Here is a 27,867-nt window from a genome sequence, read left to right as displayed (position 1 = left end):
TCTGAGTTATATTTGGTAATGTCTAACTGATAACATTTCCACAATCTGCAGCATTAAGTACTTATAATGGAAAAATAAAGAAGGTGCCAGTTTCTACCTTTACGCACAATGGACTCAGCATCCATGGAGAGAAACGGTCGTTCAGCACTTTCTTTCAGAGACTCCAGATTTCAGCATTTGCACTTTATTTCTCTTACAATTGGGCCAAGTCTATTTAAGTTTTGGTTTTCAGAAAGGAAACATTTTCAACCTCCCCTCAATTAACTATTTGCACATGAGTGACATGACCATCAGACATGATTTATTTGCTGTACAATGATTTTTACAATATCCAGTATCAATTGTAAATAAAATATTTATTTTGCCAAAGGACACTTAGTATAATCCAGGCAAATGACAAAATTATGTGCTTTCTTTCAGGTATATTATGTACATTACGTCGTCTTGTAATTCACTAAAATAAGGCTCTAAATCTGTATCTTCAATTGGAGTGACCATCAGTTAAATTGGGTACTTATTTTCCACCTTGCTCTGTGCAGCTTTACTCCATTGTCCTACAAGGAACTGTAGGTTCCAGGTTTCCCTGCCTTAGTAACCAGCCCAAGTATGTTCAAACCTTCAGGGTGGTGAAATTAGTTAAAAGACAGCAGATGAACCATAAAAGTGAAAAATGGCAAGGGCTACATTTTGTTGGAACAATGAAGAAACACATAATTCTGAATGAGGAACAAGAAGGGGGAGACCTGTGAAATATATGGGCATCAGCTGTTTAAATCAGAGCAACTCGAGAAGGTGGTTAAGAAAGTGTAGGATCTGAATGCTGAACATGGGATTGACCACATCAGTACATGTTTATTTCTGGGTGAATCTCTTCAGCAAAGATAAAGTTTAGTGAGTTGGCAAACAAGAGTTGCTGAAAAATCAAAGACTTCAATTGGAGGTAGACTGAAGTTGCTGAGATTATTCTTGGGAGGAAATCTGATAATTGACTTTAAAACATGTGAACAGCAGCTACAAAGTGAAAATGCAGATGCTGGATATCTGAAATAAAACAAAAATCTGGAATCATTTAGTAGGTCAGGCAGCATCTGTGGAAAGAGAAACCAAATGTTCTAAGAAAGAATAAACAAATTGGTTTGATGGTTCCTGGACCTGAAACTTTCTCTCCATGGACATTACCCGATCTAAATGTTTCCTGCACATTTTTGTTTGCATCCTATTTCCAGCATCTGAAATTTTCTTCACTGAAAACTTGCTGCTTACTTTGGTTTAAGAATGAGTGGACACAAAAGGAGAGTGAGTGATTGATAGAAGGAACAAAAGTGACATGCACCTGGTGGGGATATGCATGAGTGGTTGGAGTCGAGAAGTCCAAATTCAGAGAAGGGGAATGATCTTCCATTAAACTGTCAGTATTAGTGAGGGCAGTTTGCTGCAGAGCTTCAAAGAAACTTCCTGCTGTCATGGGAAGCTCAATTAGGTGAGGACATACAGGGCAGGGCAGGGCCATGGGGAGCAAAAACTCAGGATACATGTACATAAGATGCAGGAGTGCAATTAGGCTATTTGGCTCATCAAGTCCACCCCAGCATTCCATCATGACTCCTTTTCAAACCCATTCTCCTGCCTTCTCCCCATAATCCTTGATTCACTTCCTGATCAAGTAACGCTGTTACAATTCCAGTGTACCAGGTTCGAATCTGGTGCTGTCTGAAAGGAGTTTATACGTTCTTCCCTCCCACCCTTCAAAACATTCAGGGGTTATAAGTTAATTTGAGGTATTTTGGGCAGCGCATGCTCGTAAGCTAGAAGGGGCTGCTACCATGCTGAATGTCTGAATAAATTTTTTTATTAAACTGCACATAATATTCCCAAGTGCAGTCTTAGAAAAACTTAATGCTAAATCCCTGATTTTCCATACCTCTCAAAATGAGTGGTAGCATTGCCTTTGTCCTTCCTTACCACTGACTAAGTTAACCTTGAGGAAATTTTGGAAGAGGACTCAAAAGTCCCTCTGCACCTCTGATTTCAGAATATTTAGAAAGTAGTGCCCTAAAAATGGTGATAGAGTATGAAGTGTGATATGTTTGCCTTCATCAGCCACACCATTTGATGGAAGGGTTGGAACTTTGGCAAGACCACTGTTGGAGTATTGTGTGTAGTTCTGGGAAGGATGAATTAAGCTAGAGAGGGAGGACAAAAGATGGCACTGGAGGGCTTGACTCTAAGGAGAGAATGAATAAGCAATTTTCCCTGGAAGAAAGCTCAGGATGACCTTAGAGAGGTTTATAAAATAATACAGGGCATAAATAAGTCTGATAGTCTTTGCCCTAGAGTTGGAGAGCTAAAACTAGAGGACATAGGTTTAAATTGAGAGGGGAAAGATGTAATGGATATTTGAGGGGCAGGTTTTTCAAACAGAAGGTGGTTGGTATATGAAAAAATGTACCCGAGGAGAGTACAATTAAAAGTTTAAAACATATTTTGGTAAGTAAATGGAAAGGGATTGTTTGGATGGATATGAGCAAAACACAGGCAAATGAACTCGATGAAATCGACTTTTTTGTTAGTTGAAATTCTTCCTTCCCACTTTGTGTTTCCCTTGACCTGGTCACTGCCAGTTACCTCAGTCAGTCTTCACTCGTATCAGAGCACCACACATGCTCATACACAGATGAAAGATGCCTCTGCTTGATTCTGGTGGTGCCAGCTGATTGGTTGCACAGTTTGAAGCTGTTACATTGCAAAAGGCATTGAATAGCCTCATTAAGATCTCTTCCCAAGTACAAACTTTGAAAATGTTACAAGTACAGTACCACATTATTGGAGCAGCAAGGCAGCTGGTGGATCGGTGCCCTGTCTCACCATGTGACCAGGCCATGGCTCTCACTTGGTTAAAAGGGCCCTACATAAAAGAACTGGCACCACATCATCGCTGGAAGGACACTGATACTGGGATTAGACCTGGCCCAGCAATTTACTACGTGAAACTCTGGACTCCTTGTTTGAGAAAGTATACAATAGCCTTGGAGATTATTCAAGATGGAATTAGATTAGGAGGAAAAATTGAGTTCCTTTGGAGAACAAAATGGAGACAGGAATGTTGTTTCCACTGGCAGGTGAGACTAGAACTAGGGGACACAGCCTCAAGATACAGGGGGGTAGAGTTAGGTCAGAGATGAGGAGGAACTAGGGAGAATTAAGGGCGATGGGGAACAGGCAGGTAAGTTGAGCTGGCAGATCTGGCATGATCTTACTGAACAGCAGAGCAGGCTCAATGGACCAGATGGCCAACCCTTGCTTGTATAAATTCCTCTGCATCTAGAGCATGTCTTTTTCTAAGCTATTGGTTTACACTGTGAGCAGCTGGAGTGAGCAGACAGCTCCTGACATTTCTGTGCCTGTAGGGAACACAGTGCTGACACTGGCATTGTCCGTGGTGCTCACAGTCTGGAAATCTAGACCTCAAGATGACCCTGGGTTGCATCACAAACCTGGAGGGATTTGGTTGGTTGCTATGGTTTCCAATAAAATAAAAGATGAGGTTTATTGGTACACACGCACCTGATACCACTTTTTGACTTGGTCAGGTGTCAATCATCGATACAAATGACGCCAGTCACTGTTTACCACACTCGGCAAAAATTCGCTCCTCGGTTCATTGGTGAGGTACTGGGACAATTAAAAGCCTTGCTGAATTCTTCAAAGTTACTCATGGACCCAATAATCCTGAAAGTAAAAGAAGCATGAAGCTAAAAAACAAGTAGATCCCTGGATCTCAAAAACTAATCCAAGCCTCCCCCATTACCACCACTCACCGTCCCCACCCCATCACAGCTTTTTGTGCTATAGCTTAAGATGTAAAAGGTAGCAAATGTAATCAAATGAAAGGGCCTGTCCCAAGTACCAGTGAGGATGTGGAACCCACATCCACAGGGAGTGGTTGAAGAGAACAGGGGAGAAGCCTTAAAGAGAAGGGAACATCTTAAAATAGTCCCTTCAGTTCACCACATCCATGCTGACATTTTTGTCCACCTCTAGTAACCCCATTTGCCTGCATTGACCATAAATGGCCAACTCTGTGCCATGAATCCCATGCATTACATTTTTAACAGTAACCATTCTGATTCTCACCTGAATTTGGAAGGACTGTGATTCCCAGTTAGAACAAAATTCCTGGCTGCTGTGGGACGGTACACGCTGCATCTGACCTAAAATGGATAAAGATTGGACAGACCCAATGTCACTCATACAGCCTAGTGTCACTTGCACTGCCCAGCATCACTCACACTGCCCAGTGTTACTCGCACAGGCCTGCGACACTCACACAACCCAGCATCACTTGCACTCATCAATCCAACATCACATCCTGAGCTTCCTAGAAAGAAATCAGTTCAAAGCAGTAGCAGATTAACATTAGGCTGAGTAGGTTTAAGCCTAGGGGCCCAGAAGGGAGGGGGGCCCGAGGGCAAAAAAAACAATTGTTTAATTGAGTGTACATGTGAGTATTTTGGATGATATTTCAATACTTTTGCATATTTTTTTCATATCTATTAGGTCTTCATACTCCAGCCATGTGGTTAGGTTTACCATGACGTCAAGTTGGCGTTAACATGCACATATACTGGTTAAGGACGGAGCGAATGTAGCATGTTGGAACGTGAATATCAGTGTTATGAAATTTATAAAATATGATGGTAAACAAAGACATTAGTAAGTCCATGTTTTACTGCTCCCTTACAAATAGTGAGAAAATCAGAGGTTGGCTGTGCTATTCTCCAACCACAGGAAAGGCTTTCTGTTTTAACTGCAAACTTCTGATTACACGACAATACCAGTCAGAATGTGATGATGTAACAGAATTAAAAATGGGTTTTAACAATTTATTTCCTCAATTCTGTATTTGAAAATTTTATCTCAAAAAGTTACTTATATTTACTGTCATTGTAATAATGTTTCCGGTGGGAATGAATTCGGTGATGCAGTGCATACTTTTTGTGCACCTCCTAAGCCCCTCCCTTCCTGTTTCTCACACTGCTACCTTGTAACCTTGCTAAGGGTAAGTAGAGGAGAAGATTGCTACTAGACTATTTTAAATGTCTTCCTTTGAAAATGAATTGGTTATGTTATCAACCTTGATGTACATTGATTTTGCAATTTTAACCATTAATGCAAGTTTTATGGATGTTTTTATCTTACTCATCTTTTTACTCCATTACCATGTGCTGGTCATGTGATCAATGTAGATTTATTGAGATTTCACAGTGTAACTTCTGTTATTTTGCATATATAACACATACTCACACATATACAGTTCTTTTTTATATAGTTGAAAGGATTTTAAAATGCAAAATGTTTTCCTTTGCAAATCTTAAAAGGTCTCGGCTAATACTGTGTACACTGAGTTGAGTACATTTGAAATGTTAAAATAAAGTATCTGTATGTAGATGAGGAAAAGAATGCAGAGGCCCTGCTTGTTACCTTGCTAAGGGAGAAAAAATGGCAGAAAAGGAAGAAAACTTAGAAGACAATTGTTGTGTTATTTTGTCTTTTAAAAGGGAGTGAATAAATGCTGGAAAACAGTTGCGTGAGTCATCTCTTTTTCTATGTTCTATGAAAATCTGTTACAATTACATGAAAGCACTTCTGGAAAGGGTTGTTGCTACAATTAAATTTCTTGTTTATACATGTGGTACATTATACATAGTACAATGATATGTTATTTATATAATAAAATATCAATATAATATAATGTGTTTGATTAAAATGTGGAGTACCTTGGATGTAATGATATGATTTAAGTGTAATGTATCTTCTTGACTTTTAACATGTATGTACTCTGTATTTTTGGATGTGAAATTTCAATGTTAATAAAAATGATACAAGTTATTTAATGCAACTTAATGTCACTTTATTCTATTCAATGAAGGCTGGGGCGGGGGGGGGGGGGCAAGGTCAGGGGGAGCCTTACTAAAGCTCAGCCTAGGGGCTCAGGTGGTAGTCAATCCACCACTGGTTCAAAGTTAGTAGCACAAAGGCCCTAGCACACCTTGGTTGGCCTGGTGGAGTTTAAGATGTAAAGGATGAAGCATTTAGCTGCGTTTCACGGTGAGATCTCCATGTACAGTCTGTCCAATGTCATGTGGGTTGTGTTCAGGGATAACCAGCTAGTGCCTGGTGTTTGTGCACTCACACTAAACTACACTGTATAAACCCAGCCATTCAGCGAGATGAGGGCAGCATAGTTGGGTTCCTGAGAATGTAGGTTTACTATTTTATTTATTTAAACACAGGAGGTTAATGATAACTCAGTGGAACACTGTCTCAGAGTGTTGTAAATGCTAGCTCGGTATAAGTATTTAAAGCAGAAGCATATAAACTTTTGTAAGGTTGAACTGAGAGCTATGGGGAACTGGCACAGAAGTCATTGGTAAGACCCCATTTGGAAATTTTTTTTTCAGATTTGGACACCCATGCTACAGAAAAAATGTTGTCAAGCAGAAGGGAATGCAGAGAGAATTTCTGAGTATGTTGCCAGGACTTTGGTGGGGGGGGGGGGAGGCCGTAGTGGTCTGAGTTATAGAGGTTGAGCAGGCTGGGGCTTTATCCTTGGAGCACAGGAGGATAAGGGTTATCTCATAGAGGTTTACAAAACCATAAGAGGAAAAGATTGGGTGAACACACAGAGATTTTGCCCAGATTAGGAGAAGCAATAACCAGAGGTTTGAAATGAGGGGAAGGAGAGATCTAATGATAACCTGAGGGGTAACTTTTTTTTTGAACAGAGGATGGTGGGTGTAACAAGCTGCCAGAAGAGGTGGCTGAGGCAGGTACAATGGCAAAGCTTAAACAACATTTGGATGGATACATGGATAGGACAGATTTCGAGGGATGTGGGCCAAACAAGGCAAGTGGGACTAGTGTGAGTGGGACATTTGGTTGGCGTGGGCAAGTTGAGCTTAAGGCCTTGGAAAGAGGAGGTGAGGCCTGGGGTCGATCAGGTATGATCAGATTGAGTGGCCTGGCAGATCTGAGGGTCCGAGTGGCCGTCACCTGTTCATTTGTGTTCGTGTAAAGCACTACTCACGTGAGCATAACTTAAAAAGAAGAGCTGATTATGGGTCAGTTTGAGACCAGGGAGGAGAAGCTCTTCCTTGTTTCCTCTCTTCTCCCTTATCCATTTCCGATAGGCCTAGAGGGTAAAATTGTGGACATTGATAACGGAATGGGATTCCACAAAGGGCCCCTGACAACTGCTTCCCCACACCCCCCCCCCCCCCCCCCAACCCCAACCACAAATTCTCAGTTTGGTTGCTGTGTGTGGTCTATTCTATAACTTCTGGGACTGTACTTTTTGTAGTTTAGAAGGAAGTGAGGGAATCTTCCGGAAACAAATAAAATTATGATAGATTAGATAGAAGCATAGAGATAGTTTCCAGTGACACAAGAAATGAGAACTAGGGTATCTAACCTTGGTATTCAGGTGAGTAGATTTAATACAGATATAGGAGGAACTGCTTTTCCCAGTTGAGGCTGCCTCATTGAATGTATTAAATTTTTGAAGAGGGAATAAAAGCTTTATGGGGAACAGGGAGGTAGGGGAAGCTGAGTCCACAGCCAGATCAGCCATGATTTTATTGAGTGGTGGGATAGGCTTGATGTGCTGAGTGGCTAATTCCTGCTCCTCTTATGTTCACTTGCTTGGGTGCAGGGACCTTGGGACACGTGTTTAGAGGAAATGGCCAAGTGGTCACACTCAGCATGTACAGGTTGGAGTGAGGGCATGCTTTCACGGTGGGCTTCTGATTGACCTACAGGTGGGCAGAAAGGTGTGCAGGGGAAGGGACACCACTGAGATGATGTGAATGGCAGAGGGCTTGCTACATGGGAGAGACTGTTGACCACCGACTCTTCCAGCCTGTGGTGGGAGTTTTCATGGCGAGATGATGGATCACAGGCAGGTGCGGGGTAGGTCGCTGCATCAGGTTCCTTTGGTTGAATTATCTCTGTAGATTTCCTGACGCTGCAGACAGCTCTACTGTTGGGAGAACCTGAACTCGGATTTACATTACCGGGTGCTGCGAGAGAATACCTGGGGGAAAACCTTGTCAATGTTAATGGCGTCAGCCTACCCTGAAGGCCTGGCGGAGACCAGCGTTGTCAGCAATGTTCTCTCCTAATGTTTGCTCTCCCTTAACCTACAAGGCACAAGATTAAGATCCAGGGTTTAGTGGCACACATTTCGATTGCAATTTTAATCCAATAATGGATCCCATCTTGCAGCTCAGGTACATTGTAAGGGAATAACTGACACAGACATCCTTTACATTGTTCAGAGGCAAGATTTTCTTTCTCTCAGGCTCTCTCCACCACCCTCATTCACTGGCTGAACTCATCCTTTAGCCACTTACTCTCTCCAAGGCAAAGGTGCAGCGGTGGACATCCGTCCAGGAAAGTGGTGAAGCAGGTGGACAGAGTGGAGAAGAAGGCTTTTGGAACATTTGCCTTCATCAGTCAGGGCACTGAGCAGAGATGTCATAAGGAGATGCAGCTAAGCAGAGGAAATTTACCAAGATGCTGCGCGGATTAGTGAATGTGTCTTAAGAGGAACGGTTGAGTGAGTTAAGGCATCAAAAATAGAGGTGGACAAGATTACAAGAGGCATCGATAAAGTAGACAGCCAGCACCTTTCTTCAGAGCAACAATGGCCAACACCAGATCCAGTTTCAGGTGAATGGAGGAACGTTTAAAGGAGGCATAAGGAGTTGGGTTTTTCACACAGAGAGTGGTGGATGCCTTGGATGCACTGCCGACGGGGGTGGTGGAGGCTGGAGCAATCAGGACATTCAAAAGATTTTCAGATAGGCACAAAGTTGAAGGAAAAATAGGGGGTTATGGGCTGTGAGGGAGGGAAGGGTTAGATTGATCATGCAATAGGTTTATATATGCTGGCCCAATATCCTGGGCCGAAGGGCATGTGCTATACTGTTCTATGCTTTGAACTGTACAAGATGTTGGTGAGACCACATGGTGCTAAATAGGAAATATATTATTAAGCTGAAAGGGTGCAGAAAAGATTCATAAAATTTGTCACTAAAACTTGAAATGAGGCTGGATAAATCAGGACATTCTCCCTAGAGCGTAGGAGGCTGGAGGGATCTTACAGAAGTTTATAAAAGTGTGAGTGTCATAAATAAGGTGAATGGTCACAGTTTCTTTCCCAGTGTAGGAGTCTAAAACTAGAGGGCATTGATTTGAGGTGAGAGACGAGAAATGTAAAAATGGTGTGCTTCTTCACACAGAGGTGGCAGGTGCATGGATTGATCTGCCAGAGAAAGTGGCAGAGTTGGGGACAACTCTAATGTTCAGAAGACATTTATACAGGTACATGAGAAGGTTTTGAGGGATATGGGCTTACATGGGTAAATGGGACCAGTATGGACAGCTTGAAAAGATGGGCTGAAGGGCCTATTCCCATGCTGGGACTCTGTGCCCGCTCTACCCATCTTCTTGGGGGTGGCATGGAAGATTCCTTGCCTCAATCCGATAGGCCCCCCTCCACCAGCATGTTGAGGATTGGCACTCTCTGCTCTTGCACAGAATGAACATTGGCACATTGCCAATCTCCACCTTGCTTCCACTTCCTCCCACTGTGCTTTCAGTTGCCACTCTAATCCTCTCTACCACTTTCTCCTGCTTCATCATATACACTTAGATGTTCATATTTTCCACACTGATTCTTTTAAGGTGTTTTCTCCTTAACCATGCATATCCCTCCAATACTGTTCACAGAAGCCCTCAATCTTTACGGTACATCAATAAATTGGAAGGTGTGCAGAGAAGATTCTCTGGGATATTAAGTTATAGGGAGAGGTCGGATAGGCTGGGTCTTTATTCTCCAGAGCAAAGAAGGTTGGCAGCTGATCTTATGGAGGCTTATAAAATCATGAGGGGGCTAGATAAAATGAATGCTCAGTGTCTTTTTCCAGAACAGGAAAGCAGAGGGGAAAGATTTAAGAGGCACCTGAAGGGCAATCGTTTTACTTCATTTTACATATCTGGAATGAGCTGCTAACCTGTAGCAGTGAGTATAATTACAGCATTCATAAGGCAATTGGACAGAATACATAGATAGCAATGGCATGGAATAATATGAACCAAATGCAGGCAAATCTTTCTTGGTGTGGGGAGGGGGGGGGGCTGGTGTTAAGGAGCATAGACGCAGGGAGGAAGTAGCAGATCACTGGATTGTGGATGCTGAATTTTCCAGGACTGAAATAATGGGAATGTGAAAAATGCAGGAATCCAGAGATTGCTATAAATTCACAGAGGATAAAATAGAAACAAGGGTGAAATAGTGTGTGGAGAGGGGGGGGGGGCGATATGGGGAATGGGATGAAGGGGAATGAGGAAGAAACAAGATGGAGGGGGCAAGGAAGGAACAAGATGGAGAGGGCGAGAGGGAATGAAGCAAGGGGTTTTGGCTGCCATGTTCTTCATGCATAGAACCTGCAGCCCTGAGACTGACTACAAGCTTTACCTTCAGCCCAGCCAGAGGCCAGTAGTAGTCATTGTACTGCTTCACCATGCAATCAGCTTTGGCCTTAAAGTTTGAGATTGAGGCGTTACTCCACCACTGATGCAGGTTTCCATTTTTATCATATTTTCGACCTATGAAATGAAATCAAATGATTAAACTGGCAGGAACTTGTCTCAACACCAAGTTCAGAGGTGTGGAGGTTGGTAATGGACAGGAGGAGCTGTAGACTGGCTGGGGCAATGATCGGAGGGATGGCAGGTGGAGTGCAACAGTGAGAAATATGAAGCATTCCATTCTGGGAGGAAGAATTCGAATGGGATACAAAAACAGAGAGATCAGTGGGGTCTGCTGGAAGAGGTTAAAACTTACATGTTTCTGGGCTGAGGTTTGTTCATTTACAATTCACCAGTTGAATCAAACAACTTTCAACGGAATTGATTCAGGCCAGTGACACTTACCCCTGTCGTCAAAGGCATGTGAGAACTCGTGTCCAACAATGACACCAATGGCACCATAACTGATAGACCTAGAATCACAACAGTGAAACTATCAAGGACATTACTCTCCACAGTATCAGACAATAAGGGTAAAAGGGAAGCCTCCTTCGATAACTCCAGTCCTCAACTCTCCCTGTCACCTCCACCCCCTCAATTACATTGTGGATTATAGAACATCAAACAGTACACAATCGAACGGGCCCCTCAGTCCATGTGGTGTTTCTGTTGAACATGATGTCCAAATCAAACTACAGTAGAAGTCCAAAAATCCAGATGCCAGAAAGTCGGACCATCTGAGAATCCAGACTTTTCAAATCGTCTCAAACTTTTAAAATTTAGCGGGCTTTTGTGTGCGTATGTGCACGTTCAAGTGCCACAGAAGCACAGTGGCATTTTTATTGTCAAAGAACTGCTTGTTTTCATAAATAAAGCATGTTGTATTTACTAATGAATAAACTATCAAAATGTACCTGTTTATCTCTTCTTTATTCCTCCTTAAGTTTGAATTTAAAAAAGTACTGCCTGAGAATCCGGAAAATCCAAATATCCAGACCGACCCAAGCACTCTGGATTTTCATACATCTACTGCCAAATTCTTGTAGATCGCACTTGATCCATATTCTGGATCCCCTTTATATTCATGTGTTTCTCTGGAAGCCTCTTAAGTCAGGGGTGGCCAACCTTTTAATTTAGACATACAGCCATTTTGGCCCACGAGTACATACCAAGGGTGTAGGTTAATTGGGCAGCACAGACTCGTGGGCTGAAATGGCCTGTTCCCGTGCTGTGGGTCGAAATTAAAAATTAAAGGTTGGCCACCCCTGTTTAAATGTTCCATAACAATTCATGGCAGCCTGTTCCAGGCATCCATTCCCAGAGAGTAGTTGGGTCTGATCAGCAATAGGGCCAGGTTCAAATGTAGCCTTAAAACTGGTGCTGGAGAAGTATCCAAAAGAATGTACAAGGCTTTACGTTTGGAAAGGATGTGGAGATAGGACCAGCTGGTTTTCTTTTATAGAGCCAGTGGAGGCCAATGGATTGAATGGTCCCCTTATCCACTGTAGCCATCTTGTGGTTAAAAGACAGGCAGTTGAGGACAAAGATGGTGAACCAGGCAACAAACAATACATCGAGGGCCGAGGGATGCGCTGGGCAAAAAACACTGAACAATAACAGGAGCTCGTGTTAACTTTGTGGTAGTGTGTTGAATCAAAGAAATTACAGAGAGAAAAAAAACACTACTTACAAAGGATATAATTCTCCCCAAAAGAATGGCTTTTGGAGCTCTCCTGCTGGAAATTCTGGAATTGGAACAGAAAAGGGCAAGTGTTAGACTGTGGGTTTCAAAAGAGATAGTTCCCCTGCAGAGCACATACACATTGTACAAGGTGTATGACAATAGTCTCATCATCAGGACACTGAGTGCATTCCACCCACAGTTACAGACACGAGTATGGAGGTGGCTGTGGGCAGAGTGGTTTAAGGGGCAATAGCAAACTTTTCCTTTCTGTTTTGGAAATCTGAGTGTCATCAGAAATGCCAGCATTTATTGACCATCTGAACTGAGAAGGTGAGGTCCTCCTTGAACAGTTGCAGTTCAGGTGAAGGGGCTCCCGCTGTGCTGTTGGAGAGAGAGTTCCATGATTTAAATCCAGTGACAACGAAAGAATGGGAAAGTCGGAGCGATGCGTGACTGGAAGGAGAACTTGGAGGTAGCGGTGTTTCCATTCACCTGTTGTCTTTGCCCAGTTGGCAGGGATTGTGGGTTTCAGAGGTGTGGGTGGTTGAGCCTTGTTTGAGTAACTACTGTGTACTTTTGTAGAAGGTACATGGTCAAAGTTCAAAGATTCAAAGGTTTCTTTAATTCTCATGCTATAAAATGTAATATCCTGTGCATGATATACTTCAATTCTTATTTGCCATAAGGCAAACAAAGAGTCTGCAATAGGAGAACAACAGGAGAAAGAGAAACAAAAGGGTTCCTTCAGAGACACTGAGTGTCTGTGGATTCACCATAGCCTCTGAAGCTGCACCGACCCCAGTTCAAACCATCAGCATCATGAGCTCCAGATCCAAACCTCCGATACGATCAGGAAACCTTCAGTGCCTGAGAGCCCTTCTTGCCCTCAGCATTCTCTCGAATCCCTAATACCTAGTTCCCATGAGCCAGTATCCAGCAGCCCACAACCTGTGTGGTTCCTTTGGCCGCTGAGCCCCTCGCTAGTCTGCTGCCGTGGTCACCATCCTATAGGATCATCTCCTATGCTTCTCCTTCTCAACAGGGCATGGGAGGAGGTGTTCTTCCCATTTCAGGTGTCCTACATCAATCCGCTTCTCCCCAGGAGTCTTCAACCCTTCATGGTTCACCACTCAGCACAGGCTCTGCCACAGCAACAGTGGTTGCAGAATGTAAATAAAAAACACTGTAGGCTCCTTTAACAGGACATTAAAGCCTATACGGCCATCAGTATTGGGACAGGTTGCCAAGCAGCGCTGTACTTCCACTCTCATAAAACCCTTAATTTCATCATCTCTTCTTATCACTTCTGTAGCCAATGCAAATAAAAATGGTGATAATGGACATCCTTGTCTAATGGAAAAGGGTAAATATTTGCCTATTTGTGACCACCTTAGCTTTTGGATGATTATACAAAGCTCTTATCCAATTTATAAAATCATTTGGAATTCTGAAAACATTCAATACTTTAAATAAAAACGTCCCATTCTAGTCCCATATAATAAATTTATTTGCTACTAAGTGTTCATTAATTTCTAGAAAAAACCTTTATCTGTTGTCTCATAAATTCACAAAAGTCCTTCCTCTTTAAAAGTACTGTATTAATCTCCATCTATTCCCTACATTTTGTTCTTCTTCCAACGCAATTGACATCACTAAAGGTGAATGATCCGATAATATTCTTGCTTGATATTCAATCTTCTGAACTCTAGCTTGTAATTCTGTAGAGACTAAAAACGTATCAATATGTGAATACAAATTATGTCGAAAAGAATAAAAAGAATAGTCCCTATCATTAGGATGAACTTTCCTCCATCAACAAGTCTCATCTCATTCATTAAATCTGTCACGATTTTAACTACTTTATTGTTTAACAATATTTCCACCTGATCTATCTAGTTTTGAATCAAAAGTAAAATTAAAATCTCCACCTATTATTATTTTCCCCTGGGTACTTGATAATTGCATAAAAATATCTTGAATAAATTTCCCATCATCCACATTTGGTGCATATATATTCATTAATGTCCAATTTATGAATAAATTTTATAATTAATCATTACATATCTCCCTGCTTTATCTATAGTTGTATCCAATATTTTAATTGTTAAATTTTTATTTATTAATATTGCTACTCCTCTGGCCTTGGAATTAAATGAAGAAGACAATACAGATCCAACCCAATCTCATTTTAATTTTCCATGTTCTGTTTCAGTCAAATGAGTTTCCTGCAAAAAAAGCTATATCTACTTTAATCTTTTTCATATAATTTAACAATTTTTTTTGTTTTATTGGATTCTGAATTCCATTAATATTTTTAATACTAATAAAATTCAATTTTCCTGCCATGAAGTACCAATATTAAATCTTTGTCCATCAATCATTCCTTTCCCACTCCTCTCACTTCCAGGCAAGTGGAGAAGGTTTGATCACACTCCTAACTTGTGCCTTGCAAATAGCAGAAGAGTATGTGAGATCAGGTCAGTCACTCTCCGCAAGAGACCCAGCCCCTCACCTGCTATTGCAGCCACTCTGTTTATGTGGCTGGTCCAATTGGGCTTCTGGTCAGTGGTGTCCTCAAAGATATTGATGGTGACCACTCACTTTGCATTCTGTCTAGTTTCCTTTCTTGTTGACTTCAGTGTGAAAGAACCTGCAACTATTTAAGAGACGTCTCTCTTCTGAAACACCCGAGTTCCTCCAGCTTATTTTCTCCAAGTCAAATGTGTAGCCATAGGTAATTTTTTCATTGCATGTGTGGACAATCCATGGTGCAAGCCTACACAGGCAAGGCCCCAGAACTCTTCCTCCATTATATTGACAACAACATAGGTGCTACCTCCTGCACCCATCATGAGCTCATCATCCATTTTGCTGTTAACTTCCACCCTGACCTTAAATTCACTTGGTCTCTCTCCAGTAGTTCTCTCCCCTTTCTCGATCTCTCTATCTAACCCATGGAGTATTCCTGGCAATTGCTGTTTTCACAGTGAATATTCAGCATTTGCTTGTGGAGATCTGGTCCCTGATTCTGAGGACAGGAGTGAAGTGGTTGGCACAGATCCAGCATAATCGACGAAATTAGGAACTTTCTCAGTGTCCATCAATTCTGCTGACTCATCAGCCATCAAGCAGGTGGTAAATGAGGTGAGGGTCACTGATGGCTGCCTGATTCTTTCCACACAATACTATACACAGTATACAAATATTATACTTGACAACCAGAGCTTTAACCAACTGAAAGGCAAAGTACTCACGAATCTGATTGGTTGTTGGTGAATAGAAGGCATTTACGACGGTGGGTTCTGTGAACCACCTGTGCAAAAAAGTACACAGTAACATTAGGTAAACATATTGGACAATAATCTGGGCAGACCTTAGTGGAAGCTTTAGACAGAGGGCAAAATAAATTTAGCAGGTTGCTGCCCTGATTGGAGAACAAGTCTTATGATGAAAGGTTGAGTGAGCTGGGGCTTTTCTCTTTGGAGCAATGGAAGAAGAGACAAATGAATATAGAAAAACAAGAGTACAAAAAGCATGATAGGGTGGACAGCCAGCATCTATTTCCCCAGGCACCAATGGCCAATACCAGAGGACATTTGTTTAAGGTGAATGGAGGAAAGTTTAGAGGAGACATTTTTTTTTAAAGAGAGTGCTGGAGGTGGTGGTGCAACCTGCCATTAAAAGACTCTAAGATAGACACATGGATGTAAGAAAAATGGATGATTACAGGCTGTGAGTTTGGGAAGAGTTAGATTGATCGTGGAGTAGGTTTACAACATTGTGGTCCAAAAGCCCGTAATACTGTTCTATGCTTTACGAATCCCCTGCTTATGCCTATCTCGAGAGGATTTTTGGCCAATATGCCTGAAACTCTCTAAGGTGAGGGGTAAAAGGGACCAGAGTGTAACATCGGTGATCAGCGTCAGACTAAGATTGGTACAATATAATTTCTTACACCAATTATACTTCACACCACAAAAATTACATAAAGGAAAATCAAAGATATTGGAAATGTGCTTCAGGTGTGGATTAGAAATTGTTTCGTTTATGTGCTCCACATGGACCAGGACCAACGCTGTTGAGATCCTTTTGGTTGGAATGATCTAATATATTAACTAGGATAATGAGAAGATTTCCCGCTAGATCTGGACCTCTATTTATTGGGAAACCTAGAGGATGTGGGCAGAACATTAACTAAATTCCAAACTAAATTTGTAGATATTACCCGGTCAGTTGCAAAAAAATGCATTGCAATCACCAGGAAGTCTCACTCCCCACTGCTCATCACTCGATGGGACCATGGAGATGCAGATCTACATGCCCGTGGAGAAAATCACATATAATTTAAGAAATATGTATGATACTTTTGCCAAAATACGTCAATCTTATCAAGAGCACTTTGGTGCGCAGTTATAACAGCCCACAGTTCTAAAAAGCCAACAAAATACATAGCTGTGAAGCTCCTCAAGGAGTGGAAATAGATTAGAGAGACTGGTGGGATGCTGAATTTCATCTTTTTTAACCATTTTTCTGTTTTTCACTTTTGTTTAATTTTTTTAAAGTTCTGGGGGAAGGGAAGCAAATTGGAAGTAAAGCTGACATAGTGCTTGCATCTGAGAAGTGAATTATACTAAAAGAAAGTGCAAATATGTGAAAAAGAATAGTTTTTTCAGATGTGATACTATGTTTTAGATAAATTGAAAAATAATTTTTTTTAAAAAGGACCAGAGCGGCACTTTGTTCATGCTAAGGGTGGTGGGTTTGTGGAACGAGCTGCTAGAGGAGGTGGTAGGGACAATTATAGCATTTAAAGGACGTTTGGACAGGAAAGCCATTTGAAAGGTGGGATGTGAAAAGGTAGAGACTAGCAGTATTGACACACTCACTCTGTCTTTGAAACATGGCTCCTTAGGCTTCCAAAATTAAACTGGGCTATGAAATGCAGTGACCTCAGCACATTCCCAAAGTAGTCTGTTGTCAAAACTGTCATCTGTGAAAAGGGAGAGGATAAATAACGTGAGTGCTCCAAATAATAAACCAGTCAAGACAAGATGCAGTAAGGCAAGGGGTCATTCAGCCCATTGTAACCCTGCCTGTCAAAAAGAGAACTGGTCAACCCTTCTTTCCATTCCTGGGCAACTTGCAGCTCAGCAAGTGTGCATCATTAAGGATGCAAATATAGAGCCCACCACTTGGGAAACCCCCCACCAGTGGTGATGTCTCATGGAGACCAAGATCTAGAATTGCAAAGCTCCTCAACTTTAAGAACAAAAGATTATGCTCCTGGCCAAGCAAAAAGGAGAGATTCACTATGAAAATAACAGGATTTACATATTTCCCGACTGTAGCCCGAGATTGCAAAGCCTTAAGGACACCTTCAAGGAGGTCAAGACGAGCCTACAGGAGAGGGGCCCTATCCAGCTAAACTTCAGGTTATGCATAAGGGAGTCTTCAAGTGGTTTATTACTACTGCTGCAGTGGTGGAGATTTTGAAATCTCGCAACAATAATGACTGACAGTCTTCTTGCTCCAAACACAATGTAGTAATGCTGAGTTGATTTCTTTTAAGAATTCATACATTTTTATTTCTCATCTATGAATATTGATAGTCATTCTGTTAGGGTGTGTGTGGCCAAAGGGACAGGGGAGGGTTTGGAATCAGTACTTGGGCATCGCAATCTCTGGTGTAGGCCAAGGAGAGGGTTCAGAGTCCGACGTCATGACTCGGTGATGACCACAACATCATACCTACCAAACTGTAGCTGTACTACAAGGTCACCACTTTATTTCTTATGCTGTATGGATTTAAATACAAAACCTTTAGCACATTTGTTACTTTTTTTGACTCAGTGTCCCTGTTTCATTGCAACTCATCCTCATGGGTGTAACTTTGCCCTCTCTGCCTGTCCTTCCACACATACTCTCTACCAGCTGTCCCTACTTGTGCGCCAACTGGTTCTTCCTCTTCATTTTGGTTTGTATCCCTCTGAGAATCTAGTTTACCCCCCCTCCCCTGACCAACAGCATTAGCAAAGTTCTCTGCAAGGATATTGGTTTCCCGCCAGTTCAGGTGCGACCCACCCCACTGGTACAGGTTACCCCTTCCCCAGAAAAGGTTCCAATGATCCATGAACTTGAAACCCTGACCCCTGCAATATCTCATCAGCCATTCATTTGTCTGCATGTACCATCTTCCTATTCAGACCTTCCCAAGCTTATAGAACTGGGGCTAATCCAGAGATTACCATCTTGGAGCTCCTGATTTTCCACCTAATTCCCTAAACTTATTCTGCATGACCTCTACCCTTCTTGTGCCTCTGTCATTTGTACCAATATGTACCATGTCCTCTGGCTGATCACCCTTCCCCTTAAGAATATTCGGAAATTGCTCAGAGACATCCTGGACATGAACACATAGTAGGCAACACATTATCCTGGAGTCTCTGTTTCAGCTGCAGAATCTCCTAGCTGTTCCCCTCACTATCAAATCCCCTTCCTTTCCGAGGCTCAGAGACAACCACAAGGCTAACAATCTGGCTACTGCCTTGCCCAGCTAGGTCATCCCTCCCAGCAGTATCCAAAGGGGAACGGCCACAAGGGTGTTCTGCACTCATAAACCTATACCCCTTCCCTCTCCTAACAGTCACCTTCCTCTTGCCTCTTAGGTGAGACTGCCTCCCAAATGATCCAGAGTTCATCCAGCTCCGGTTCCCTAACACGGTCTGTAAGGATCTGCAGCTGGGTGGATCTTTTGTAGGTGTAGTTACAAATCTGGGACCCTTGTGCTGCCCAGACTTCCCACATGCTGCTATTGGAGCGTTCCACTGTCCTCTACTACTACTCTGGATAACCATGAAAAGATATTACCTGACCTTACCTGTAGCACGTCCTCAACCTATACTCGCCAAAGTCTCTAACTCTCCCCTCCTACACTGAACCATTACATATTGGCCACTCTGCTTGAGCTTCCCTTCTTCTCATTTGCTACTGGCTCCCACCAATCGCTGCTTGCTTCCCTTTTAAACTCCCCTGAAGCAATGTACAGCTCCTGACACTCACCAGTTGATGAGTCCAAATCAGAATTATAAACAGACGACTCAAAGAAATACTGTCCAAATTCCATGTACAGACTACATTTAAGCATGTTAAAATGCCCACCACTAACCTTCTGGATTAGCTAGTAAATGCGCTGAATAAGTTAGGTTGAGAGTTAATGAGGAGCCTAGATTGTGCAGTCAACCCTCAGCAGCAAGTTTAAAAACAAGAACCTCAGATTCAAAATGATTGGTGAAAGTAAGATATTGAAAACAATCCTCTTCACCCAGAGAATGGTGGTAATCTGGAATACTGACTGAAAGGGTGGGAGAGGTGGAGATCTTCCTCACATTTAAACGGGATTGGGATTCATGCTTGAAGAGCTGTTACCCACAGGGGTACCAACCAGGTGCTGGAATGGTGGATGAGACTGAAGGCCTCATTCCACTGATATGGACGTTACAGGCTGAGTGGTCTCCATCAGTGTTCCATCATTCCATCGGTGCAACCGTTCCCACCATTCTAATCAATACTTCAAAACAATCTCTCAGCATTTGCACAGTCAACTAATTAACACAATATTGAGAAGCATTGATCAGAATACACCTGGATTGACAGCAGAGTTAGTACGTTAAGGTAAAGAATCCAAATTCTCAGTCGAAAATTCAGATCTCTGCAGGAGCTGTTCACAGTGTTTTGTTTATGAAGAGTTCTGAGGGAGAAAGTGGAGGTTTGCTTCTTTGGATAAAATTAATCATGGAAGCTACTAGTTCAAGGTTAACCTGGATGGTAAGAGAAACTCCTGAGCGCCTTGAATGTGGCTGTTGTGCAATAATGACCACCAGGCATGGCTAAATTGAAAGCATCCCGTTTTTAAATGGAACCCATTGGCTTTGGGAACTTAGACATTAATCGCAACCAAGTGTAGTCCCTCTGGTTTGTGCTCAATAAGATGGCCAACTGCGGGAGGTAAACTTGACCGGAGCTAATTCAAAGACAGTGCAATTGGAAAAAAAAATTTCTTGATAAACAACACTGTAATGGCAAATCTATCCCTTTGTCCTGTACCCATCTAGTCCTCAACAGGGTGGGAATAACTGATTTATAAAATACTTTCTGCTGCAGTCCCAAACTGAACAGGATGCTCAACTAGCTGTTCCCCTCACTGACGGATTTATGTTATTCTAATGATCTGTCAGGGCCTGAAGAGCTAAGAAGAGGAAATGAAAAGACATGTAGCCCATCTGACAAACTCCTTAGGCTGATTAATTATCCAGATTTCTGGGTTATTAGGTAACTATTTTGTCCAAGATTGGCCAACAGTTTCATTTTTGCAAAAGGATTCTGAATACTTGGGTAACTGGAAATGGTGGACAGAATTATCAGGCCTTGACAGGAAGGAACTTCTCGCGGGAGATGGTGAATATTTGCAACTCTTCACTCGGAGAGTTGTGGAGAGACAGTGACTCCATACGGTCGAAGTGGAGAAGGGCAGATTATTAGTCTATCAGGTGATGAGGGACAGGTGGGAAAGTCGACACGAGGCCAAGATTTGATCAACTATAAGTTACTAGATGGCTCAAACCCATTCTTGTTCCAAGGGTGTGGTGTATCCTACTCCTATTTCTTACGTGGGTAATTATTGTTTATAGTGATTTGGTGCTCTGCTGACCCACACACAGTTGAAGGGTTGAAAAGGGGAATTCTAAATGGTGATGGGAGGAAGTAGTTATCTTGATGTCCTCAGTTGTTATTTTAAAGCATTTTTATTTGAAGAGTCTTAGGCATTGCACTCCAATCTAGGAGTGCGAGACTGAGGGCAACATGCACAGGATCAATCTTCTGAGGTTGCTCCCTGCAAGTACCAGATCGATGGATATCATTGCAGAGACATTTAATCCAGTATTGAAATCCCATTGGGGAAAAGCTAACTGAGCTACTTCATGTTCACCCTCATTAACAATTTGAAAATCAATTCAGGGGAATCTGAGGCATCTTTATTTTCGGAAAACCAATATGGGTTTTGAAAATAAAAACCACACTAGCTTTCCAAAACACAAAGTTCCCCTTTCATTTATTTCCCCAGCCATAATAAATGCTCACAAGGGCTAAGGAGAAGGTGCAGGAAGGAGGTTTTCATGTTTCTGGACATTTGGGATCTGTTCCAGGGAAGTGGGACCTGTTCTAATGGGATTGTTTGCACCTGAACTGGAGGGGGACTAGCGTCCTTACGGGTAGGTTTGCTAGAGCTGCTCCAGGGGGTTTAAACTAGATTTGCAGGGGGAAGGGAACCAGAGCATTAGAGCAAATAGTGAGGCGGAGGAGGATAAAGGTCATGCGGACACTGCATGTACAGACAGAAATCAAAGGTTTGTATGTGATAGAAATCTCTTCAGGTGCATCTATTTCAATGTAAGGGGTATTGTCAGTAAGGCAATTGATCTCAGGGCGTGGATTGCCATGTGGGATTATGACATTATTGCTATTAGTGACACTTAGTTGCAGGAGGGGCAGCTCAATGTTCCAGGGATTCATTATTTCAGACGTGATAGAGGGGGAGGGTTGAAAGGGGAAGAGTTGCATTGCTAGTTAGGGAAAATATCACAGCAGCATGTAGATATGACAGCCCAGAGGGCTCGTCTATAGGGGCCATATGGGTGGAGCTGAGGAACGGGGAAGGTGTGACCACGCTAATAGGGTTGTATTATAGACCACTCAATAGTCAGAGAGAAATGGAGGAGAAAATCTGCATGGAGATAGCAGACCGATGTAAGAAACAGAAAGCTGTGATAGTAGGAGATTTTAACTTTCCACACGTTGACTGGGACTCCCATACTGCAAAAGGTCTGGATGGCTTGGAGTTTGTCAAATGTGTCCTGGAAAATTTTCTAAACCAATATATAGAGGTACCAATGAGAGAGGATGCAATACCTGATCTCCTATTATAGAATCAGGCAGGTCAGGTGACAGAAGTATGGGTAGGTGAATATTTTGATATGTGACCATAATGTCATTAGTTTTAAGTTAATTATGAATAAGGATATGTTTGGTCCTCAAACTGAGGTTCTAAATTGAGAAAGGCCAATTTTGTGGAAATGAGAAAGCATCTAGGAAGAGTGGATTTGGATAAGTTCTTTTCTGGCAAGGTTGTGTCCAGTAAGTAGAAGGCCTTCAAAGGTGAACTTTTGAGAGTGCAGAGTTTGTATGTTCCTACCAAGATTAAAGTCAAATTTGGAATATTGTGTGCAGTTCTGGTCACCTAACTACAGGAAGGATATCAATAAGATTGAAAGAGTGCAGAGAAGATTTACTAAGATGTTTCCAGCTCTTCAGGAGTTGAGTTACATGGAAAGATTAAACAGGTTAGGATTTTATTCTTTGGAACGAAGAAGAATGAGGGAAGATTTGATCGAGGTCTACAAGATTATGAGGTATGGACTGAGAGAATGTCTGTAGGCTTTTTCCACTAAGATTGGAGGAGATAAGCATGAGACCACATAGCTTTAGGGTGAAAGGGGAAAGATTTAGGGGGACTGCTTCACAGAGAGTGGTGGGAGTGTGGAATGAGCTGCCATCTGATGTGGTGAATGTGGGCTTAAGTTTTAGGAATAAATTGGATAGATACATGAATGGGAGAGGTCTGGAGGACTATGGAATGGAAGCAGGTCATTGAGACTAGCAGAATAATGGTCAGCACAGACTAGAAGGGCCAAATGGCCTGTTTTCTGTGCTGTAGTGTTCTAAAGTTCTATCTCATCCTTCTCCAGTTGCATCACTGGCTAATGGTGCAACTGGAAACACACTAAAACACCAACTGTAACAAGGCTCCAGGGGCCAAGCAGAACTTGGGTACTTTACATTTTCAGAGATGGTATTCATCAAGGCATCATTCAGAATGAAGCTGGGATAGCCGATCTTAGCAAGGACAGCTTGTGCCTGGAAAGAAAAGCAGAGGAATTACTGACAGTAAATGGTACTACTGTTGACAGTAGCACTGGACAGCCGTCACCTTTTTCCCAGGGCCAATACCAAAGGACTTCTGTTGAAAAGGCATTTTCGAAAGGCAAATTTAAATAGGTCATATGCATTAAATGGGAGGCTATTGAGAAGTGCAGAGCAACAAAAGGATTTAGGAGTGATGGTAAATAGTTCCCTCAAGGCTGACACTCAGGTAGATGGTGTGGTGAAGAAGGCATTTGGAATGTTGGCCTTCATAAATCGGAGAATTGAATTCAAGAGTAGGGAGGTTATGATGAAATTGTACAAAGCATTGGTGAGGCCAAATTTGGAGTACTGTGTACAGTTTTGGTCACCAAATTATAGGAGATATAAACAAAATAGAGAAGAGTGCAGAGAAGGTTCACGAGAATGTTGACAGGATTTCAAGGTTTGAGTTACAGGGAAAGGTTGTGCAGACTAGGGCTTTTTTCTCTGGAGCATAGAAGATTGAGGGGGGACTTGATAGAGGTGTTTAAGATTTTAAAAGGGACAGACAGAGTAAATGTGGATAGGCTTTTTCAATTAAGAGTGGGGGAGATTCAAACTAGAGGGCATGGTTTAAGATTGAAGGGGGAAAATTATAAGGGGAACATGAGGGGAAATTTCTTTACGCAAAGGATGGTAGGGATGTGGAATGATCTTCCGGCAGACGTGGTTGAGGCGGGATCATTGGTTACATTTAAGGAAAGACTGGATAGTTACATGGAGAGGAGAGGACTGGAGGGGTATGGACCGGGTGCTGGTCAGTGGGACTAGGAGGGTGGGGATTTGTTACGGCATGGACTAGTAGGGCCGAACTGGCCTGTTCTGTGCTGTAAGTGGTTATTAGTTATATGGAAAGTGAGTGGAGAAAAGTTTAGGGAAATGTCAGAGCTAGGTGTGTTTTTTTTTTACACAGAGTGGTGGCTGGACAGAATACACTGATGGTGGTGGAAGCTTATACAATAAGGACATTTAAAAGGCAGCTAGGCATGTGGATAGAAGAAAAGTGGGCTGTGAGGGAGGAAAGGATGAGACTGATGAAAGTTTACATAGGTCATCACATCATCATGGGCTGAAGGGTCCCTACCGTATTGTACTGTTCCATGGCTGACCTAATTTCTTCCCAGACTAAGCACTTTCCAGAATTGTATGCCCCACGAGGCAAAGGTCATTCCCCCAACCCGCACATTAAACTCGAACCCTTCCATTCCAGGTGATCAATAACATGATAGTGGACCCAAACTGGCCTCAGGCATAGCTCCATTGCCAAGGAGAGCACTGGTACTCCACTGGGGATCATGCCTCAGAGTCCTGGGTTATGGACGCTACCCCCTCTGTTATAATGTAGTCAAACAGCTAACCATGGAATTTGTCTGTGCTGAAATGAATCCAGCCCCAAGCACGCAAGGTTTAAGCACATTGGAGGCACAGGTGGATTGACCATAAAGAGAAGGATATGCTGGCTTATTTAGGTAGTTGATACATTTCACTGGAAATTATGTTGAGGCCCCAGCATCAATTCTTTTTTTCCATCTTGATGACATGAAAAAGATCCATTCATGGTTTTCCTGTTTCCTCCTAATCAGTCTTCTACCCTTGCAAAATGTTACCTCTTACACTACCAGTTTTAATTTTCTGAAAGAACCTTTGATGTAGCATCCTTATCAACTGCCCTCTGGAAATCCTCCTCTATCCACTATGACCCAAAAACTCAGAAATCAAACAGGAATGTCCTTCACTAAACCATGCTGATGAATCTCCTTCACTAAACCACGCTGACGAATCTCCTTCACTAAACCACGCTGACAAATCTCCTTCATTAAACCATGCTGACTGCCTGATTTCCGTGTCTTTTCCCAAGTGCCCTATTATTATATTCTTAATAATATTATTTGACATTTTCCTCATGATGGATGTTAAGCTAACTGACCTGTAGTTTCCTGCTTTTTGTCTCCCTCCTTTCTCTGAATAATATAGTTTTGTTAACTATGTTGTGGAGTCTTATCTGAGTCCAGGAAAAAATGACAAAAACATCAACTAGCTTATAAGCCATTTCTTTTAAGACACTAGAATGAAATATGTCAGGGCCGGAGGACACATTGATGAACAAAGCTAACAATTTTCTCAATACCACTTCTCTAGTGAATGCAATTATGGAGTTAAAGAGTGTGGAAATAGGCCCTTCAGCCCAGTTTTCCCACACTGACAAAGATGTCCCAGCTATACATCCCATCTGCCTCCATTTGACCCGTATCACTCTAAACACATCCTATCCACGATTCTTAAATATTGATATAGAACTCGTCTCAAATACCTTCTCGACAGCTTGTTCCATACACTCATCACAGTCTGTATTAAAAAATATTATTGCTCAGGTTCCTGTTAAATCGCTCCCATCTCACCTTCAACCCATGTCTTCTGGATATCGATTCCCCTACTTTAGGCAAAAAACTTTGTGCATTCACCAATGTATTCCTCTCATAATTTTGAACATTTCTAAGAGATCACCCTGTGGGGATGTTTGTCTGTGAGGGGTGTAATAGTGAGGGGCTGTGTGTACATGGCATGGGTATGCGACTATGGCAAGAGTGATCTGGAGGCTAGTGTGAGGGTGTGTCTGTGGTGCGGGTGAAGATGCGCCAGTGGCGTGGGTGAGGATGTGTTGGTGCATGTGAGATGTGTCAGTGGCGTGTGTGAGACTTGTAAGTGGTGTGTGTGAGGACATGACTAACCTGATGCTCCCTGGTCAATAAATCCTGTGCTACAAACTAATCAACATGAATTCTTCTGATAACATGTACATTTTTCTTTGGGTAAACACAATCTCCTGGAAGTACTCAGCAGGTCAAGCAGCACCAGTGGGAGAAAAGGAGAGGTGATGTTTTGGGCCAGAACCTTTCTCAAGAATGGGATTACAGAGTAGTCAAAGTGACAGAGGCGAGACAGGGACCCATGTGGGCTTGGTGAACCACCGAGTGGTGAAATATGAAACAGAGGTAAGTGACTAGCAGATGCTGAACAAAGGGGGAGAAAAGGCAAAACAAACCAAGGGGTCTGGTGGAGGAGGATAAGTCAGTCAGGGTGGAGTGGGTGATGAGAAGACAAAGGCTGCCACAGCTAGAATCTGAGGTAAAAAAAAAGTAAGAAAGGTGGTATATAGAGAGATCAGAAGAGGATGGGGGTGAGAGAGTGGAAAGATCCATTGGGGAGATGAAACCAAAGAGGAGGGTCATGAGAATGGGCTCTGTGGGAGTGGGTGGAAAGCAAAAAATAAAGTCAGGAGGGGGAAAAGAGCACAAGTAGTATGGAAGCAGGAGAGGGGGCTCATTCCCTTAAATCAGAACATTCTATATCCATTCCATTGGGCTGTAGACTGCCCAAGCAAAATATGAGGTGTTGATTGTCGAGTTTACGTTGGGCCTTACTCTGGCAGGGAACAGATAGTTAATGTGGGTAGGGGAAGGAGATTTGAAGTGGCATCCAACTGGAGATCAGGGTGACCATTATAAAGAGAGCAGAGGTTCTCTGTGAAACATTCCCAAAGCCTGTGTTTGTCTTACTGATATAGAGAAGGTTACATCGGGAGCATTGGATGCAGTAGATGAGGGTAGAGGAGGTGAATGTGAATCTGTGCCTCATGTGAAAGGGCTGCTGGAACCCTGGATGATGGTGAGGGAGGAGGAGGTGTAAGAGGATTGACGGAGAGAATGTGAGAAAGGGATAGTACCCTTGCAGGGTGGGAGGAGGTATAGTCAAGGTAGTTGTGGGGGGTGGGGTCAGTGGACATAGTAAATGCCAGAATATATGTAGCTCTTTTCCTGAGATGGAGACAGTGAGATCTAGAAAGGGGAGAGATAAAACAGAAATGGTACTTGTAAATTTCAGAGTACAGTGGAGGTTAGTGACAAAATTGACATGTTCTGCACATGTGCAGGAAGCAGCCCCAGTACAGTCATCGATGGAACAGGAAGAGTTGGCATGGTGGTGGTGCCTGGTTAAGTTTGGAGCTCTGTTCCACGTAGCCAACAATAGATCAGGCATAGTTCTGCCGTCTCCTGTGGGTCCGTACCTTTTCTCTCGCCTTTTCTTTGGTTTCTGCATCCATCCAATCATTTTCATTATCCAGTATGTCCAAAAATGCCCAACGAATGCCAGCCACTAATTCTTCAGTCTTCAGAGGCAGGAACCCAAGATTCCATCATGAAATGAGAAATAGAACTGAGTAGTGTTGTACCGAGATACTTTGATCCTCAGTCACTATTGTGAAAGGCTTATTGTTGGTACATTATAATGACCAGAAAGGCAAGATCAAAGTGGACAGATTATCTGATGATTCCTTCCAAGGATCCAGAATTTCTGTCGGTGAGCTGTGTTGGTATTATTTTTTTTTAAAGATTCCCCTGGAAAAGGGGTGGCATGGTTAACATAGCAGTTTGCACAGCACTAATTATAGCACCAGCGATCCGGATTCAAATCCAGCACCATCTCTAAGGAGTTTGTATGTTCTCCCCATGTTTGCATGGGTTTCCTCTGGGTGCTCTGGTTTCTTCCCATGCTCTAAAACGTAATGGGGG

The 27,867-nt window shown here is 42.5% G+C and overlaps 1 protein-coding gene across 7 annotated transcripts in view; it reads right to left on the bottom strand.

Moving 5' to 3' along the window:
* Window positions 1-27,867, bottom strand: part of phex (phosphate regulating endopeptidase homolog, X-linked) — a 128,697-nt gene that overhangs the window by 24,070 nt on the left and 76,760 nt on the right. The window contains exons 12-23 of one of the 7 annotated variants that reach the window (XR_011341710.1): window positions 27,363-27,464; window positions 23,171-23,248; window positions 17,164-17,267; window positions 15,532-15,590; window positions 12,284-12,338; window positions 10,999-11,066; window positions 10,541-10,671; window positions 8,133-8,198; window positions 7,088-7,192; window positions 4,135-4,211; window positions 3,565-3,729; window positions 114-2,733 (exon numbers count right to left, since the gene is read on the bottom strand). Coding sequence is in view for 5 of the 7 variants with exons in the window: in XM_069889514.1 (XP_069745615.1) it covers window positions 3,627-3,729; window positions 4,135-4,211; window positions 7,088-7,192; window positions 8,133-8,198; window positions 10,541-10,671; window positions 10,999-11,066; window positions 12,284-12,338; window positions 15,532-15,590; window positions 17,164-17,267; window positions 23,171-23,248; window positions 27,363-27,464 (948 nt within the window). In the remaining 2 variants the exon portion in view is untranslated. Of the gene's footprint in view, window positions 1-113; window positions 3,730-4,134; window positions 4,212-7,087; window positions 7,193-8,132; window positions 8,199-10,540; window positions 10,672-10,998; window positions 11,067-12,283; window positions 12,339-13,897; window positions 14,005-15,531; window positions 15,591-17,163; window positions 17,268-23,170; window positions 23,249-27,362; window positions 27,465-27,867 lie in introns of those variants that run through there. The other 6 variants (XR_011341709.1, XM_069889514.1, XM_069889518.1 and 3 more) reach the window with 6 other exon arrangements.

This window comes from Narcine bancroftii, chromosome 7 (assembly GCF_036971445.1).
Source record: "Narcine bancroftii isolate sNarBan1 chromosome 7, sNarBan1.hap1, whole genome shotgun sequence".
In the NCBI taxonomy this organism is placed as follows: domain Eukaryota; kingdom Metazoa; phylum Chordata; class Chondrichthyes; order Torpediniformes; family Narcinidae; genus Narcine; species Narcine bancroftii.
Note: the sequence above shows the minus strand (reverse complement) of the source record. Positions and strands in the feature narration are given on the sequence as shown.